The 16808-nt window shown below is 43.2% G+C and overlaps 2 protein-coding genes across 4 annotated transcripts; one reads left to right on the plus strand and one right to left on the minus strand.

Annotated features, from left to right (window-relative positions):
- The first annotated feature begins 1060 nt into the window (after window positions 1-1060).
- LOC120704052 (ribonuclease J-like) lies at window positions 1061-9527 on the plus strand. 3 transcript variants are annotated; one of them, XR_005687379.1, is made up of 18 exons: window positions 1063-1281; window positions 1765-1993; window positions 2430-2553; window positions 3237-3293; window positions 3420-3611; window positions 3690-3767; window positions 4022-4204; window positions 4304-4384; window positions 5495-5560; window positions 5655-5747; window positions 6390-6515; window positions 6687-6800; window positions 7102-7197; window positions 7304-7401; window positions 7576-7991; window positions 8242-8445; window positions 8535-8684; window positions 9079-9508. XR_005687379.1 is itself a non-coding variant. In XM_039988306.1 (17 exons), the coding sequence occupies exons 1-17, from the start codon at window positions 1170-1172 to the stop codon at window positions 9172-9174; spliced, it is 2604 nt and encodes an 867-aa protein (XP_039844240.1). In that variant the 5' UTR covers window positions 1061-1169; the 3' UTR covers window positions 9175-9527. The 3 variants fall into 3 exon arrangements, 2 of the variants coding, with proteins under 2 accessions (XP_039844240.1, XP_039844244.1); XM_039988306.1 differs by having other exon boundaries at window positions 1061-1281; window positions 8242-8684; window positions 9079-9527; XM_039988310.1 differs by lacking the exon at window positions 1063-1281 and having other exon boundaries at window positions 1854-1993; window positions 2430-2539; window positions 8242-8684; window positions 9079-9527.
- A 103-nt stretch (window positions 9528-9630) lies between these two features.
- LOC120704066 lies at window positions 9631-15719 on the minus strand. Its single transcript, XM_039988320.1, has 8 exons — window positions 15360-15719; window positions 11648-12828; window positions 11373-11463; window positions 11005-11162; window positions 10870-10921; window positions 10673-10749; window positions 10483-10576; window positions 9631-10377 (listed from the first exon to the last, which is right to left on the minus strand). The coding sequence occupies exons 2-8, from the start codon at window positions 12707-12709 to the stop codon at window positions 9869-9871; spliced, it is 2043 nt and encodes a 680-aa protein (XP_039844254.1). The 5' UTR covers window positions 12710-12828; window positions 15360-15719; the 3' UTR covers window positions 9631-9868.
- Window positions 15720-16808: the final 1089 nt, after the last annotated feature.

The following is a 16808-nucleotide window of genomic DNA, read 5'->3' on the forward strand; positions in this document are numbered from 1 at the left end:
GTCGGCTCACAAATTTATTTTCCATCCAGTTCTGCACAATTCAATTAGTTTCCCGCCATTTTTTTTGGCAGGATTAGTTTGCTACGCTTTTTTACCCCATGATTGGTTTCTCACCAAAATTTCCCAACCTAACAACGAAAAAGAATCCACACGTTCCACCTCGTTACAATTTGACTGGATTGGTTTTCTGCCAGGCAAATTAGATAGTTCAGTTCTATCTCCCCTTCGACCCCCTCCCTCCCTTCGACTCCCAATTCGTCTCCATCAAGATTTCTCCAAAATGATCCTCACTCAACCCTCCCATTCATAGTGTGAGTACAAGGAATATACTTGCTACAATACTGTTTAGAAAGCCCGATCGTTGTGGGATCAACATATCAGCAATTCCCACCTACCGTAGGACCCACTTGTTAGTTGGTCTCACGAATAGTTGAGCGTGAGACCTATGAGCAGTATCAAATTCTTTAGGCCGTGTTTAAATTCCAAAAAATTTTCAGGGCTACAGTAACTTCGAACGTTTGACCACTAATTAGAGGTATTAAATGTGGATAACTGACAAAACCTATTCCATAACCCCTGGGTGTAATTGTGAGACAAATCTTTTAAGCCTAATTGGACTATGGTTAGACAATGCTTGCTATAGTAAACAAACCTCTAATGATAGATTAATTAGGTTTAATATATTGGTCTCGCTATTTTTCGTTCATTCGTGTAATTAGTTTCATAATTAGACCATGTTTAGTCCTTCTAATTTTCAGTTGAAAATTGATACAGTAAATTTCGTCCATATTTTTATAGGATCTAAACACATCCTTAGAATTGCTCTAAAATTTTGTAGTATATAGGTATTGGTATACATGTATTGATGAGAAATGATGCAGAAAAAAAAAAATCAAATATCAATGCTTGATACGTGCCTTGTTACAACTTACAAGCTTGCAATTAGAGTTAATGAGAAAAATATTGTAGAAAGAGTGGATGAGAGATATTTTGGGCCAAGCAGCCTGCCCAATCCAAACCTCGAACAAAAATCTTTTCCTCGCCAGGGCCGAAAGGCGGCCGGAGCAGCACTCCGTTATCTTCTCTTCTTCGCTTCATTCCTTCCCTCCTCCTTTCCGCTTGCTCTCGCCCCTCCCCCTCTCTACTCCGCCGCCGCCGCCGCCGCGGCCATGGTGGCGCTCGCCTCCCTATCGGCTCTCTGCCCCCTGGCTCGCCACCGCGCCGCTTCCGCCTCCGTCTCCATCTCGTGCTGCGCGGTTGCGACCCCGTCCTCCGGGAAAGGTACCCATGGCTGCCCCCTCTCCCCTTCTTATCTCAGCTGCTTGTTGCGAATGGAGTTGCGGGATTGGAAATGGACTCGTTCCGCAACTTTCTCCCATACTCGAGAATCACCGTGTCGAGGTTATTATGCTGGTTCCGAACTTCCGATCCCTAAACGACCCTTCAATGTGCTACTTCGAAGTTTGCTGGAAGCGGGGCCGCCAGGCCCTGAACCTCAATACTAGTAACTGTTCATTTCCCCTAACAAAAATTGGACGAAATGAGATGGGTTGGATTCATCTACACGTAACTGCTCCTTAAACCCACTTGTCATTTTAATTTGTAAACCATCCCTGCTCTATTTCTCCAACAAGGTGGTCTGGGTTGTCATACGATGTAGAGATTCAACTGTTTAGAATCCATTCTCTGTAATATGCTAATGAAGAATAGTTCTGCCGATAGATATTTACGAGCTGAGGGCATTCTCTCCTTGTGTGTGTGCAGGGCCTCAGGAATCTAGAACACCACGGAAAAGGTTGAGAAGAACTGAGGGTGCCACTAAGAGCTTGGAAGACTCGGTCAAGCGAAAAATGGAGCAATTCTATGAAGGGGTGGATGGTCCGCCCCTCCGAGTACTCCCGATTGGCGGTCTTGGGGAAATTGGCATGAATTGTATGCTTGTGGGGAACTATGACAGATATATCTTGATTGATGCTGGGGTTATGTTCCCAGAGTACGTATTCCAAACCGTATCTTGCTCCTGCTTTCACAGCAGTTGAGTTCCCATTATTTTTTGTCTTTCTAATCTGCGCATATGTTATTCTGAACTCCACATTTCTTGAAAAGAATCATAAATATAAATTCAATATGTACCCATTTCTCTTGTAAATATCACCCTAAGGGATAGTGGCTTAGAAAATACTCCTAGCTTTTTCGTCATATTCTGTGCTTAGAGCCTTAGACTTGAACATACTTGAACATAGTTTCTTTATAATAGAAAGTCATATGTATGAGTGAGGGCCTAAGTAAATCACTACATCTTTTGTAGCTATTGCATGCCACATAATGACTCAGCATTTTCTGTACATTCTATATGTATTGTGTATTAATTTTGCTTCCCACACATGCTGATTTTTCACTGAATTAGATTCTATTTAAAATTATGTCAGTTATGATGAGTTTGGTGTGCAAAAGATTATCCCAGACACCACATTCATCAAGAAATGGAGCCACAAAATTGAAGCTGTGATCATAACACATGGCCATGAAGATCACATCGGTGCGTTGCCTTGGGTAAATAATTCTCCTGTTACTCGAATACACCATTTCAATTCATCATGAAATCAATATGCTTGCTCGGGTATGATCTGCTACGTGCTTAATTTATAATGTCGCATGCAAACCAACAATCCTCTCTATCATTATTTGTGTCATAGATCATTCTACAGTCTAAATACTGCAAAGGAGACTTTGTTGTCTTGCTGAAAAGTTATATATGTTTTCTACAGGCTGTTTAATTTGGTACCTAGCATTTTCCTTTTGTCGGATCTTTAGTGTGATTTACTTAAACACTGGCTGGGTATTCTTTTTTTTGGTTTGACAATATTATAATAAATATTCAATGGTATATAGTGGTCATTTGGTCAAGAACTCGAGATCTTTCTAATGCTGATAGTAATCCAGAATTGGGACTACTAGAAAGTTCTCTCTTCATTCGTAAATCAATGCCACTTCAGGCCAGGTTTGTCCTATTAAACAGGCTCAAAGTATGGACGAGTAAACTGGTTCTTGTGATCTAATTAGCTCGACATCTTTATTTCGTATTTCTAAAATTTCTATCTCACTATTGACTTAATGCGAGGGGGATTTGGTAGCTGATATTATGCATCTGATCTTTCTCATCTATCAAGTTGAAATTCTGCACATATTTGGAACTACCACATGCTCATATTTTCTATCATCTTTACTGTTAATAGGTCATCCCAGCACTGGATTCAAGCACACCGATTTTTGCATCGTCTTTCACCATGGAGGTAACACTCAATTTTTTTTTATAATTCATAGCTTTGCTGCTTGGCACTGTTGGCTGTAGCATAAGTACAGTAAAATTGTATCAGATCTTCTTGAATTTTGAAATGCATTTGTTCATACTTGAGCAGCTAATAAAGAAGCGTTTGAAGGAGTTTGGGATATTCCTTTCATCCAGGCTCAAGGTTTTAAGAATTAAAAAGAGATTTCAGGCTGGACCTTTTGAGGTTGAACCCATTCGTGTAACTCATTCAATTCCTGACTGCTGTGGCTTAGTGGTTCGCTGTGCTGATGGCATAATTTTTCATACTGGTGACTGGAAAGTAAGTTCCACCAGTCATTGTATTACTAGATTTTATGTAATTTTACTTATTTTTCATAACTTTATTTTTTTCTGGTAGATTGATGAATCACCAGTGGATGGAAAAAATTTTGATCGAGAAGCACTAGAGGAGCTCTCCAAAGAAGGTGTTACTCTTGTAAGTTGGTCCAATATCTGGGCTAGGTTTGTTTCTTTAGTTAAGGTCATTGGCTTATCTTGCACCTATGCTGCCTGGCTTCAGATACATTGGTGCAGCTTGCACATTTTAAAAAAAAGGAACATATGTGCTAATACCAATAAACCAAAGAAGTGTTCACCTAGGTCTCACATACCGATATGAGCAGATCTTTGTTGATTTGTTTCTGACTGTGTTTCTTTCATTGTTCCTGGTTTCTTTCTCTTCAATCCAAGATGATGAGTGACTCGACAAATGTATTGTCCCCTGGAAGATCAATCAGCGAATCTGTTGTTGCTGGTTCATTGTTGCGACATATTTCAGAAGCAAAAGGAAGAGTAATCACCACGCAATTCGCTTCAAACATACATCGAATTGGGAGCATTAAAGCTGCTGCAGATTTAACAGGCCGAAAGATGGTAATTTTTTGAAATTTTATTTCAACAGATAACCTCTGGCTACCTTGATCAATTGGGATGATGTTTTACCTAATTTTTAGTTTTGATGAACTGTAACAGGTGTTTGTTGGAATGTCACTCAGGACATACCTTGAAGCTGCATTCAAGGATGGAAAGGCGCCGCTGGATCCATCAACCTTGGTATGCAGCAATTTATTAGATTAGTTACATATTCTTTGCACTGATTGCTATGAATGTTTTGAATGATATTTTTCATTTTGGGGACCTCTTTTATTTATATCCTGGCATTGAGATATTCTGACATCCTTTGTAAGAACAACTTGTTTACTCCCCCATTTATTAGCTTCAGCTAGCGTCGCAGCAGGTCTAACAGCTTGTAGAGTAGGCTTCTCGAAGAGGTTGTAGAGTAACTTGATTCATACATTCGGTTCCGCAGATCTTTTAGTCCATCACATTCGAATGGTTGAGTGCTAGTTGCATCAGGTCTGGCAGCTTAGAATAACTTGACGCTTGTTGTGATTTGTCCAGGTGTACAGCTTCCTGTTTGTCTTAACCTTTGTTAGTGTTCCTTCTTTGTTAATTGCCGTTAGAACCTTATTTGTCCTGGGAAAAATCATGTACATCAAATTTTGCCTTTCATAATCCTGCTAACTAGCCTACTGAGGCTACCCCAACATTGGTTGAGATGGTTTGGACATGTCCAACGGAGGCCTCTTGAGGCACCGGTGCGTAGTGGGGTTCTAAAGCGGATCGATAATGTAAAGAGGGGTAGATGTAGACCTAAACTGACTTGGGATGAGTCAGTTAAGAGAGACCTTAAGGAGTGGAATATCTCTAAAGAGGTAGCTTCGAATAAGAGCGCTTGGAGACTAGCTATCAACGTGCCTGAACCGTGACCTTTGTTTCTTTTTGGGTTTCATCTGTAGCCTACCCCAACTTGCTTGGGACAAAAGGCTAATCCTGCTAACTAGCAAGCGCCATCTGTCTTGGACAAAGTGCACACAAAAGAGCCTGTGGGTTCCTGCTGAGAGGACTTCAGTTAACTTACCAATAGACATATGATGATTCAATTATAATCTCAGTCGGTGTATGCAAATGCTTAGTTGTCTTAATGATTATGAACCACTGACTTGATGGTTGAGTTGTTTCCAAGTATTACTGGGTTTGCCTTTATTCAGTAAATATCTATATATATGCTACTGATGTTTCTGTCGGTACAATCTTTTGATGCGACATGTTTCCATGTCTTTGAATTTGGTTTCCTAATTGCATAGTAGAAATTTCCTGCAGGTCAAGGCAGAGGACATGGACGCGTATGCCCCTAAAGATCTTCTGGTTGTTACTACAGGATCACAAGTAAGACTTCAGGCTAATAGACCTAGTCACCTAGAGTTTTGATTGCTTATTGACCACCTTATAACTCATGCATCTCTGTGTCGAACTTTACCAGGGAGAGCCACGTGCAGCTCTAAATCTTGCATCGTATGGGGGAAGTCATGCCCTTAAATTATCCAAAGATGACGTCCTCCTTTATTCGGCTAAGGTATTGCTATTTGTCCTTCACTTTATTCTCTTTGATATTTGTTCTCAGAACCCCTGAGGTTAGTTCCCTGGGATGGTGTTACATATGTAAGCTACCTATGCCTGTTAATATTGGTTATGTATGCACATCAATGTTTGCTCTTATTGTTAAGTAGCTGTATGGGAAGGACTAGCTTATACTATGAAGAAAAATGTTTCTTTTAGTATCCGAAGGTTCATGCGAATCATTAACCTTTTTCTATTAGTCAAGATACATCTGGGATTGCACCAAATTTGTTAGTGGAAAGACAGTGGAAAGCGGTGTGCCCTCCATGCATTGTTTATTCTAGTCCATAAACCTAGAATGGTACTAAATGTGGTACTGGAAATGCATTTGGAAATAGTTCCAGATGTAATCATTCGATACTTTTGTATCTAAATTTCAATCATTCCGAAATGCTATGGCTGCCATACAGAAAAAGAGTTTTTATTTTGAGAGTAAGCATTGCAAACTAAAAATGCATTTGCAAATAGTTCCGGATGTAATCATTCAACACTTCGTTTCTAAATTTTAATCATTCCAAAATGGGTTGCCTTACAAAAGAAAGTGTTCTTTTGAGAGTAAGCATTGCAAACTAGCATCTTCATATACTCTTATTTTCAGGTCATTCCTGGAAACGAGACGAGGGTGATGAAGATGATGAATCGCCTCACTGATCTTGGCCCCAAAATTATCATGGGTAAAGATTCTGGCCTCCATACCTCTGGACATGCTTACCGTGATGAGTTGGTAAGTTTCCTTCTCTGCTGGTTTCTTCTCTTTGATGTCATCCAGTGTCCCAGCAACACAGTAGTTCCTTCTTATTGCAATAACATATTAGCAATAGTATGCCCTGTCTCCTTGTTTAATGGTGGTGAACTGGTGATTTTACCTGATATGCCTTTGATTAATTATTTCCAGGAGGAAGTTCTTCGAATTGTTAAACCACAGCATTTCTTGCCTGTTCATGGAGAGCTCCTGTTTCTCAAAGAACATGAATTACTTGGAAGATCAACTGGCATAAGGCACACAACCGTAAGTAATTCCTTTTACATAGTGTCTTCGTGCTTCAGATTTGTATGCTGAGAGAATATGTTCAGGGTTCTGATTCAGCATGGGCTACTGTATTTCAGCAAACAGTAAGGAATGTAGGGCCTTTTCTGCTAGTGTAGCATTGAATCATGTACACATAAAGGAACCTATTTGATTCCTAGAATTGTAAATATTCTCATTTTCTGTTCATATTCCAATGTATTATTAGCATTGCCATCATATAGCAAAGCTCATATATATTACCATTGATAGGGTTCTTCTTAGATTGCTGCTATAATTGCAGGTAATTAAAAATGGAGAGATGCTTGGTGTGTCGCATCTAAGAAACAGAAGAGTTCTGTCCAATGGGTTTGTTTCATTAGGAAAGGAGGATTTTCAGGTGAACCATTTATTTTTCTACCTTTACTTTTCTTGTCTTCAGCAGCTATCAGGTCTTTTCCTTAACCCCATCCCTTACGAGGTTTAACATGACACATTTGTTACAGCTCATGTATAGTGATGGTGATAAGGCTTTTGGTACATCCACTGATCTCTGCATTGATGAGAGATTAAGAATTGCATCTGATGGCATAATTTTTGTTAGGTAATTTCGTGTACAGTTAATTGTGGAACATTTTTTATGTTTATCTTTAGCAAAAAAAATTCCTTATGTCTAATGATGCTGTTTATAGGAACTCTGCAACTGCCAAAATGGTAAAACCATATCTGGTGTTTGTTGTTAGGTGCACCTAAACCATAACTTGTTGTTCCTTTGCAGTATGGAGATCTTCCGACCTCAGAAGGAACATGCTTCAGCGCAGTCAGGTTTGAAAGGGAAATTTAAAATCACAACAAGATGTCTATGGCTTGATAATGGAAGATTATTAGATGCACTCTACAAAGCAGCGCATGCTGCATTGTCAAGTTGTCCTGTGAATTGTCCACTTAGTCACATGGAGAGGATGGTATCCGAAATCTTGAGGAAAATGGTAAGGAAATATAGTGGGAAGAGGCCTGATGTCATTGCGGTTGCTACAGAGAACACCATGGCAGGTTTCTCAGAACATCTTGAAGCTAAGTCATCTGGAAACTTGGGACCTTCCTCAACTACTAGCCATCTGAACAGGAGTCCAGCGAGGAGTCTTGAAGGCAGTTATAAAACACATCCAGATAACCCAGATGTTGAGCCTGAAGGTAATCTAACCATGCCTTACGAATTAATGTTAGGATGTAGTATACTAGTATCTTTGAATAAGCTGTTGCATATCATGTCCTTCAAACTTTAGACACTGGTATGTAAGGAAAGGTACATTCTTAGTGGTACACTCAAACAGGCATCTGGCACCCTATTTTTTATTGGTTTGTTAGTTATTCATTAATTCATGTAGGCACACTTGTATCTATGCATTTTAGATGTGTTGACCCTGTCACTATTTTATCACAGAGACCCTTCTTGAGGCTGTGAGCACAACACCTGATGATGCGACCACAAGCTCCAATGGTGGTGAAGCATTCTTCTCTTCAGATTTGCATCAGCCTAAAACACTGGAGCACTTTTGGGAGTCATTCAAATCCCCTACTGCTGTAAAAATTGCAAGAATCGTCAACGGAGGGAACAAACAAAATATCGGCAAGATCGGCATAATGGGTAAGGACTCCACCCAGTCAGCTCCTGCACCAGTTAAATCTTCAAAAAAGAACAAGTGGAAACCTGAGGAAGTTAAGAGCTTAATACAGATGCGGGGCGAAATGAATGAGAAATTTCAGAGTGTGAAAGGAAGAATGGTTCTGTGGGAGGAGATTTCTGGTAGCTTGATGAACGAGGGAATAAGTCGTACACCGGCACAGTGCAAATCTCTATGGACATCGTTGGTTCAGAAATATGAGGTACATCAATATTAGGAAGTTTAGGAATAAATTTGTTCCTTTATTTTGTCGCTTGTTGTGATATATAAGCTTGCCATTGGTTTTTAAAGGCTTGTTTACCTAGTTTATATATGAACCAGAGATGCTTAAACGTAGCAGGCTGCACTACTCCTTTTTTTTCTTTGAGTAGAAGCCAACATTTCCATTAACTATAACTAAGGGATTCTCATCTACTGAACAAGAAAGACCAAGGTTGACCAAAACATGAGCTACTCTGTTACAAACTCTAGGCTTATACTGAATACTAGCAGAAGCAAAATTAGATGCCAGGAGAATTAGTAGGCTGCGCCACTCTTGCTACTTAGAAGGTCAATATCTAACAGTAGGACGCACATTGTTTTTCTTTGTTTTGCAGGAGAGCAAGAAGGATGAGGAGAGCACAAAGACATGGCCGTATTTCTCGGCCATGGATCGGATTCTATCGTGTGAAGGGGAAATGGCAACCAAATGAATAGATAATGTTGTAGCTTAGTGATAGAAATTTGGGAGATTGGTATGGTAGTGGTTGCTGCGAATCAAGTAGAATGTCTACAACACCAGCTGGTGATCTACAGGGACTTCCTTACTCGAATATGATAGGGAGAGGAAGGACCGCGTCATCATATTAGAGGGATTGAGTTGATGGCATGAGAATGAGATGCCCGGTGGAGGTTTGGACTGGCCTGCAGGTGGGCTACCAGTTCACCGTGAGCCCAGTAGTGTGTGGTTGCTGATGTACGACAAGAACTAGATGTTGTAACTGAATGATCGATTTTGCTGGGACATTCAGAACTGCGCACGAAATACAGTTACTCGCACAAATCACACTGGCGCTTAGCTGCCTCACGCCCGCGCTCTGATCTCGCCACCACTTGGTGCTCGGCGGTCTTGATCCAAGTAACCATGTGATGTTGTGAAATGGCATGGATGAGCACTAAACTATCCTGCTTATATAGCCATGAAAGAAACAGCTCATGGATCAAAACATTTGGATTAATTATCCTTTACCCCCCATAAGTGCTCACTTATATGGCACATTATCCCCCCTTTTTTAACTCTACACTTTCATGTACTTCACATCCTACTACAACGAACGGTCAGAGGCTGTCAGCAGTCTGGATCCCCACTCCTTTTGGCGATCACAGAAAAAAAAACACTTTCCGCACCTACAGCTTCACCGGCAGGCCGTAGTTGTGGAAGCACCGGATGACCCCGTCGCGGCCGCCGGTGACCACCACCGTGTTCCAGGCGGCGGGCACCTTGGGCCGGCGCTCGTCCACACCGCCGCAGCTCACGTACCTGAGCGACGGCAGCAGCTTCTCCTCCGGCCACGTCGCGGCGCCCCCCATGCCGTCCGCCAAGAACCACGCCCCGAACGAGCAGCAGTCCCGGTTGCGGCACAGGGTGGGGCCCTTCTCCGGCGACCGGAGACCGCCGCCGCCGTCGCCGCCGGCACAGCCTTCCTGGTGCAGCGGCCCCGGCCATGTCGCCACGGACGCGACGCCCTCGGAGAAGAAGTGCTCGCAGGACCGAACTGTCCTCGCTCCTCTGGCGCTTTTGCCCCTTGGCTTGTCGAAATTCCAAATGTACACGTTGGAATCCGCGCCCGCCGACACGAGGTACCGACCGTCGGATGTCAGGGACGGCGGCGTCAGGACCTTGGAGCCTCGCCGTCCTGCGAGCAACGCCGACACGGGGAGCAAGCAGTGTTCGAGAGTGTAAGCTGGGTTGCCTGAATTTAATATGGGTTGTGGAATGAGAAACTGGCGGGAAACCTGACCTTCAAACTTCCGGCTGACGTCAGCGCCTTCGGAGACTCGGATTTTCGAACCCGCAGATGCAATCACGATCCCAGCAGGGTCGCCTCTTGAAAACTGAAAAGTGGAATCGATCGAGCAATGTTAAGGAACACATGCTTCTTATGACTTCTGAGGAGACAAGCACACAATTGGACCAGAGCAGCAGCTAACCTGCAGACTGGTGATCTGGCTACTAGCAGACTTCTTCTTTGTCACCTTCAGTTCTTTCTCCACTTCCATGTTTTCACCTAAATAATTCAAAGTGCCTTGTTAGGAGCAATAAACAGTGTGGTCTTGTTCAAATCCAAAGCGCTTCATGATACCACGGTAACCATTTCGGTGAACATCAGCAACGGATGTTACAGTACCTGACTGATCATAGAAGCGGCATCTCCCTGCAATGGTGCCAACAATAAGACCCTGACAAGGGTAGAAATGCCTGAGTTAGCACCCAACTAGGGAACATGTAAAGGATTTCAGAAACTTTTCGATCAGATGCTAACCTTTGCATCTGGCTGGTAACTCACAGCAGTTATGATGTCCCTTGTATCAGCCCAGTCAACTACTCGCTTCTCAGAAACATCCCAAATGCGGACTTTGCCGTCAATTGAGCCACTGACGAAGTACCTTTCGTCAACCGGATTGAATTGAACACATGTTACTGTTGAAAAATTCATTATAAAAAGGAAAAATATCAGTTCCAATCATGAACATTTTAGACAGAAAAGATGGGGAAGAAGAAAGTTTTCATTTTCATCAGACTAAATCTAGTGCAGAAGATGCAAAGTGAGAAGCTTTTTGACTATATAAAATAGAATCTACTCTAGTATTTCAAAGCATGTATGGTTTCTTTTCTTATGTTAGCCCATACCATAATCTCTGTGTTTGAATACTGCTAGACAGCCATCACAGCCAACTTTCCACATGCGTACTGTCTTGTCTTTAGATGAAGTCAAGAGTAACTGCAGGAAACATTAAATAATCAGTTTTCATAGAAAATTAGATACAAAGACAAGAGCTCAGTTATATGATTTAACTGATATGAAAGTTGTTAACTAAACTTCACATGCATATATTTTTTTTTCTCCTTGACTCACATGATGCGATATCATTTATCAATCAATACAGGACAAATGAAAAACATACATCTGATTTTGACCATGTCATATCCAAGATATCACTTGTGTGACCATGAAACTCATGCAGTGGTATCTCTGCAATGTTGAAAACTTTCTTGGGTATTATGGCAAGGGTACGTCTCCAGCCTTTTCCCACCTTCATTTTCAGGCCCTTGTTTTTGTCCATGGATTCGACGGGCGCCTCTCTGCCATACAAATCTGGAGAGGATTCAAATTCTTGTATCATCCAAATGCGCACAATGCAGTCTTCACCAACACTCGCTAAATACCACCCGGACGGACTGAACTTCATGACCCTGATTGAACCCCCATGGGCTTGGATTTCTTGGCACATGTAGACAGCAGAGAAGTCCATCCACTTCTTGTTCTGCTGATAAACTTTTCTTCTAGAAAATGTTCTTGTCTTCAGGCGATTCATAGGTGTGTCATACATACAAATTCTATCTTCTGCCTTCTTTCTTGTAAATCTTCCACAAAAGCTCTTGGGATCTTTTTGCTTGTCAGTGGCGGTGATATTTGCCCCTCTTACATGGCTTCGACCACCACCCTTCCGCAAGAACTCATTAACAAGCTGAGAGAAACTGAGAAAACCTTCAGACTGGTTTATATTCATGATTTTATCTGTTCCAACCTCCTCAAGTATGCCGGTCAGTCCATCGCGCTCTCTTTCATTAACCACAACTCTGTTCCCAGTACCCAAATCCCTTGTGCAATGAGCACTATCTGGTGCAGGTGCACAATGAGAAAAAGATGACTGATATGAAGAACAGATGCTACTAATTCTCTCCTCCAGGTCACGAAACGCACGATCAGCCAAGGTATCACCCTGCCACTGCGAAAAGGCGATTCCAGTAGGAATAGGTTGAACTAGGCCCATCCCAATCAGGAATCTGTGCCGCCTTTCATTGACGCTCATCGGTTCACTCGTCCACAGCTCATATTCAGGTCTCCATGATGCTGATAATTGGTCACTTATGCTGCATCTAGCTGTAGAATATGTTGAGCTTCTAATATCATCAGACAGATCGAAGAATATGTCATCCCGTCCATCAAAGTCGAGGCTGGACATGTTCCTCGAGCTGCTATTTAGCAAGCAAAACTATCAGCATGTAGGATGATCCCTCAGCAGGAGCTCAGCATGTTCCAGTTCATCCTCAAATGGTCACAGCATAACTAAGGACAGTAGAACTGCAAAACAAACATGAGATGCAGTGCGTCGGATTCAGATCATGTTTTGCTCCAAAAGAAATACTGACTTATCAAGGTCATCAACGAGGACAACAGATTGTTAGCACCAAACAATATCACAGAACAAAGAACTAACTATTTAGGAATCAAGGAAAAAAAATACAAAACACACTATTCACCAAATGAACACGATTATGCATCAGTTAAGCAGCTACAAAACATCAGAACCCAGATGCAACGAGAAGGGAGACAAAGTGAGCGTACTTAGTACTGAAACTTAGTTTACACACTATATTTCACACTTGAACCAAACTGCAAATGTCGCAAAATACTCTAGAAGCAGTAAAGCAAAGGGATCCTGGTGGAACAAGGTAGGTTGTCGTTTCCTGCAAGAAGTCTCTCTCTCTCTTCTTTTTTTTTTCTCAGATATGCGGGAGATAGAAAAAGCTTTTACTATCACCACAAGCCAGGGGATGCGAAAACGCAGAGAGCTGCTGCTCTCACGCCAATACTGTCAAGACAACTAGAGTACTTCCTTAGAGGAACTCACAACTCCTAAAACATCCATGAGCAGACTACTCGCGTACTTTGGTGAGTACCTTACATGTGCCTCGCGTCCTCCATTCCTGGCTTTACTGGTATCAGTGGAATATTAGCCTTGTTTAGTTGGTGAAAAGTTGTTGATTTTGGTACTTTAGCACATTTTATTGTTACTTGACAAATAATGTCCAATTATGGACTAATTAGGTTTAAAAGATTTATTTCGTACTAATCAGTTAGACTGTATAATTAGTTATTTTTTCAACTGCATTTAATGCTCCATGCATGTGTCCGAACATTCAATGTGACGGATACTGTATAATATTTTTTTGAGAACTAAATAGGCCGGGGACTCTCATCCCCCTGCGACTTCTAAAAAAATTGCAATAAACAACACAAAATGCTTCATGCCCCGCCCAGCACCAAACGGATGGATATACTCGTAGTCTTTTTATGAAGTGAGGATATACTCGTAGTCTTACAGCACACGGCATGGCATCACAGACGAGTGCAGCACACATCACGCTACAGTGGATAACCGGATATACTCGTACTGCTAGAAGCAAACCTTTCTCTCTCCCTCTCTTTTTTTTTTCTGAATGGGAACGAGCACAAAACCATTGTCGTCAGGAACCGACAAAGCAAGCAAACCACTAATCCATCACCCTTTTGACCTCGGATGGCATCTGATTCCACACCACTGATCAAATCCATCAAGAAGATTATGCTACGCAAATACGCAATCCACCACCTCAAGAACAAACTTCCCGTTTACTGAAAACACGGAATTTTTTTTTTCTGTTTATGAAAATGACAATTTTTTTCCTGTCCTCATCGTGCCTTCGAGAACCGCGACCAGTAGAGCAGCGGCAGCACGATCCTCCAAGAGGCAAGAACCCAGCTACTCTACAAAAGCAGGACACCCACACGCGCGCGCCTGCAGCTACTCTACAAAGCGAGACGCGGATCCCAAGGAAAGGCGGCGGCGGCGGCAGCAGAGGCAGACACGGCAGAGAAGACAAGGGACAGGGAGAGGGGAGCTGCCTTTCCTTTCCTGCAGAGCCGGACAGCAAAGGTGCCAGCAGCAGCCAGCAGCCAGCTACTGTGCCTTGCCGGCGTGCCGTCTGTACGGAGCTGCCGTTCGCCGCTGCCGCCGCGCGCGGCGGAGCAGGTGGTGGGCCGGCCGCGGGCGGGGGCATTGAAGGCAGCGCCGCCGCCGCGGCAGAGATGGATCTCTCTCTCCCAGCGTAAATGCGCGAGTTAAAGGAACAATCTTTTCCGCCGGTACGGTACCGTGCATTACTGCTGCTGCTGAAGAGAGAAAGGAAAACGGCGAGCCCTCGCAAAGAGCAAAACAAAGGAGAGGAAATTTCTCGCGGTCCCCGCAGCGAACGGCTCTCCAGGCTCTTAAGGTCAGCGGAGACGGGCCGAAGAACATGGGCGATTTTTCTTTCAGCCTGAGCGCTTATGTTTTCTCAATTCTCAGTGCGAGGAACAGGAGCTCTCTGGCCGTATGGCTCTGTTCCGAGTTCTGACCGAAACGAGCAGGATGGAACAGGCAGGCATTTCACAAGCACTGAGAAGGTGAAATTTTCAGTTACACAGCGGTGAACCGGGCGCTGAGGTAGCTGATGGATAATCCGCATCAATCATCAGAGTAGAAAAGACGATAGATTTGTGGAAAACGAAAAAAAATCCATAATCAGATGCACGATTCTGATGATAATTCGCAAAAACAGATTTATACTATACGAGAACAGCTCCGCATTCGCGAAACCCCAGCCGTTCGTTCCTGCGATCCCCATCCAGAACCGGATCAAGACGAGACTCCGCCCAACCCGGCACTGTTCCATTGGAATCGGAACAACAGTGTCTTCAGAAAGTTCAGGCACGCACCCACCCACCGAAAGAGGAACGAGCACATCCCCCGCCGCCGCACGAATCCGAGCAGAAACCGAACGGCAGCGAAATCAAGCAGCCATCGCACTTACCCGCAGCCCGATGTCGCGTGTCGCGGCGCGCGGATCCTTGGCCCTCCCTCCCTCCGCCTCCGGGTTGCTTCCCGGCCGCCGAACAAGAGCCCCTCGCCGGAGAGGAAGGTTCCGGGCGGAGCCAAGAAAAGAACCCGCGGCCGAAGGAGAATTCCGCCGCTTCGTCCTCGCGGGCTGGTTGGGTCCTCCCCTCCGGGTTCTTAGCGGACACGCACCACGCGGCCCCTGTGACGGTCTGACGGAGAGCCTCCAGGAGAAACCCCCTGCTCGGCTGCTCCAGTAGGAGTATCACTGCAACTGCAACGCCCTCGGATTAAATCCCAGATGGCGTCGTCTCGTCTCGCCTCGCGCCTGCCCTTCCTTCCCACCAAACCCTCATATATCTGTGCGCCGCCGGGCCGGAGGTCTCTTTTCTTCTTCTTCTTCATGGGTTGGTTCTCTGTTATCCCGGGGTGACTGACAGGTGGGGACAGGGTTTATTTTGACACGTGGACTTGCAAGCCCGGGTCCCAGAGGATCGCCGGACGATGGGTTACCTGAATCTGGGTAGATAGCTGTCTCTTACACATATTTGGGATGATTTTTTTTAGTCTTGTTTATTTTTTTTTGTGGGATTTGGGCGTAAAAGATCTGCTTTTAATGTTTGGTTTATAGAATTAGATGTGCTGAATGTACTGATGCCCTGGCATAAACGTAGGCATTGCCTGGAGAACACCATTTTAGTATCTATAGTTATAGTTATGTCTTTTAGTGTAACTGCATGTAACCAATATGATCAGCAGCATTCATGCCCACCAAAAAGAAAAAGCCTGGCTACATTTATTTGCCAACTAAAAAAGCCATTTCTTGTGCAATACTACAACTACTTTGTGTGTTCCCGCTGAATTTAATTAACACGGTGGGAGTAGGATGGGTGGTTAGCTGGTCAAGCAGCAGCAACGACAAAAGGTTGATTTGCAAGAGCAAGCCAAAACGTGATGTCACTTCCATAAACTACATATGCCAAGCATACAGCTTGTTCTTTAATTTCTAGGCCATTCCAAATTCCCAGTGACACATCCATGAGGTAAGTAGGCAACTACATACTGCTGTAAGAGGAAGTCATATGCCTGTAGAGTAGTTAGAAAACGATTAAGGCTTCTTTGTAACACATGAAAAGGAAAAACAAGAATAGGACACACTGACATACTAAATCCTAAAGATTGAAGAAACTTAACAAACAGCAAGAATGGACATATGGATGGAGAATAGAAGGAATTTTACGAGAGAGAGTGACAAACAAAACTTTCATGAGATTCAACCCCTTGGTACAGTTACTCAATAATCTATATGAAATAAGCCATTCTATAGGAATTTCATAGAATTTGTAGGAACTCGATCAATCCTTTGTTTCAAAAAACTTCGTAGAAAGTTTAATTCTTGTATGATTCCAATCCTTTACAATTCCTT

The sequence above is a fragment of the Panicum virgatum genome, chromosome 1K (genome assembly GCF_016808335.1).
Source record: "Panicum virgatum strain AP13 chromosome 1K, P.virgatum_v5, whole genome shotgun sequence".
NCBI classification, from domain to species: Eukaryota; Viridiplantae; Streptophyta; class Magnoliopsida; order Poales; family Poaceae; genus Panicum; species Panicum virgatum.

Excerpts from the sequence above, each read along its gene's own strand:
- LOC120704066 (XM_039988320.1), bottom strand. The coding sequence starts at position 12,709 with ATGTCCAGCCTCGACTTTGATGGACGGGATGACATATTCTTCGATCTG. Across the intron at positions 10,922-11,004 it reads GTTACCAGCCAGATGCAAAG|GGTCTTATTGTTGGCACCAT; the intron begins GTTAGCATCTGA and ends TACCCTTGTCAG. Across the intron at positions 10,577-10,672 it reads GCCAGATCACCAGTCTGCAG|TTTTCAAGAGGCGACCCTGC; the intron begins GTTAGCTGCTGC and ends TCCACTTTTCAG.
- LOC120704052 (XM_039988306.1), top strand. The coding sequence starts at position 1,170 with ATGGTGGCGCTCGCCTCCCTATCGGCTCTCTGCCCCCTGGCTCGCCAC. Across the intron at positions 2,554-3,236 it reads ACATCGGTGCGTTGCCTTGG|GTCATCCCAGCACTGGATTC; the intron begins GTAAATAATTCT and ends TACTGTTAATAG. Across the intron at positions 8,685-9,078 it reads CGTTGGTTCAGAAATATGAG|GAGAGCAAGAAGGATGAGGA; the intron begins GTACATCAATAT and ends TTTGTTTTGCAG.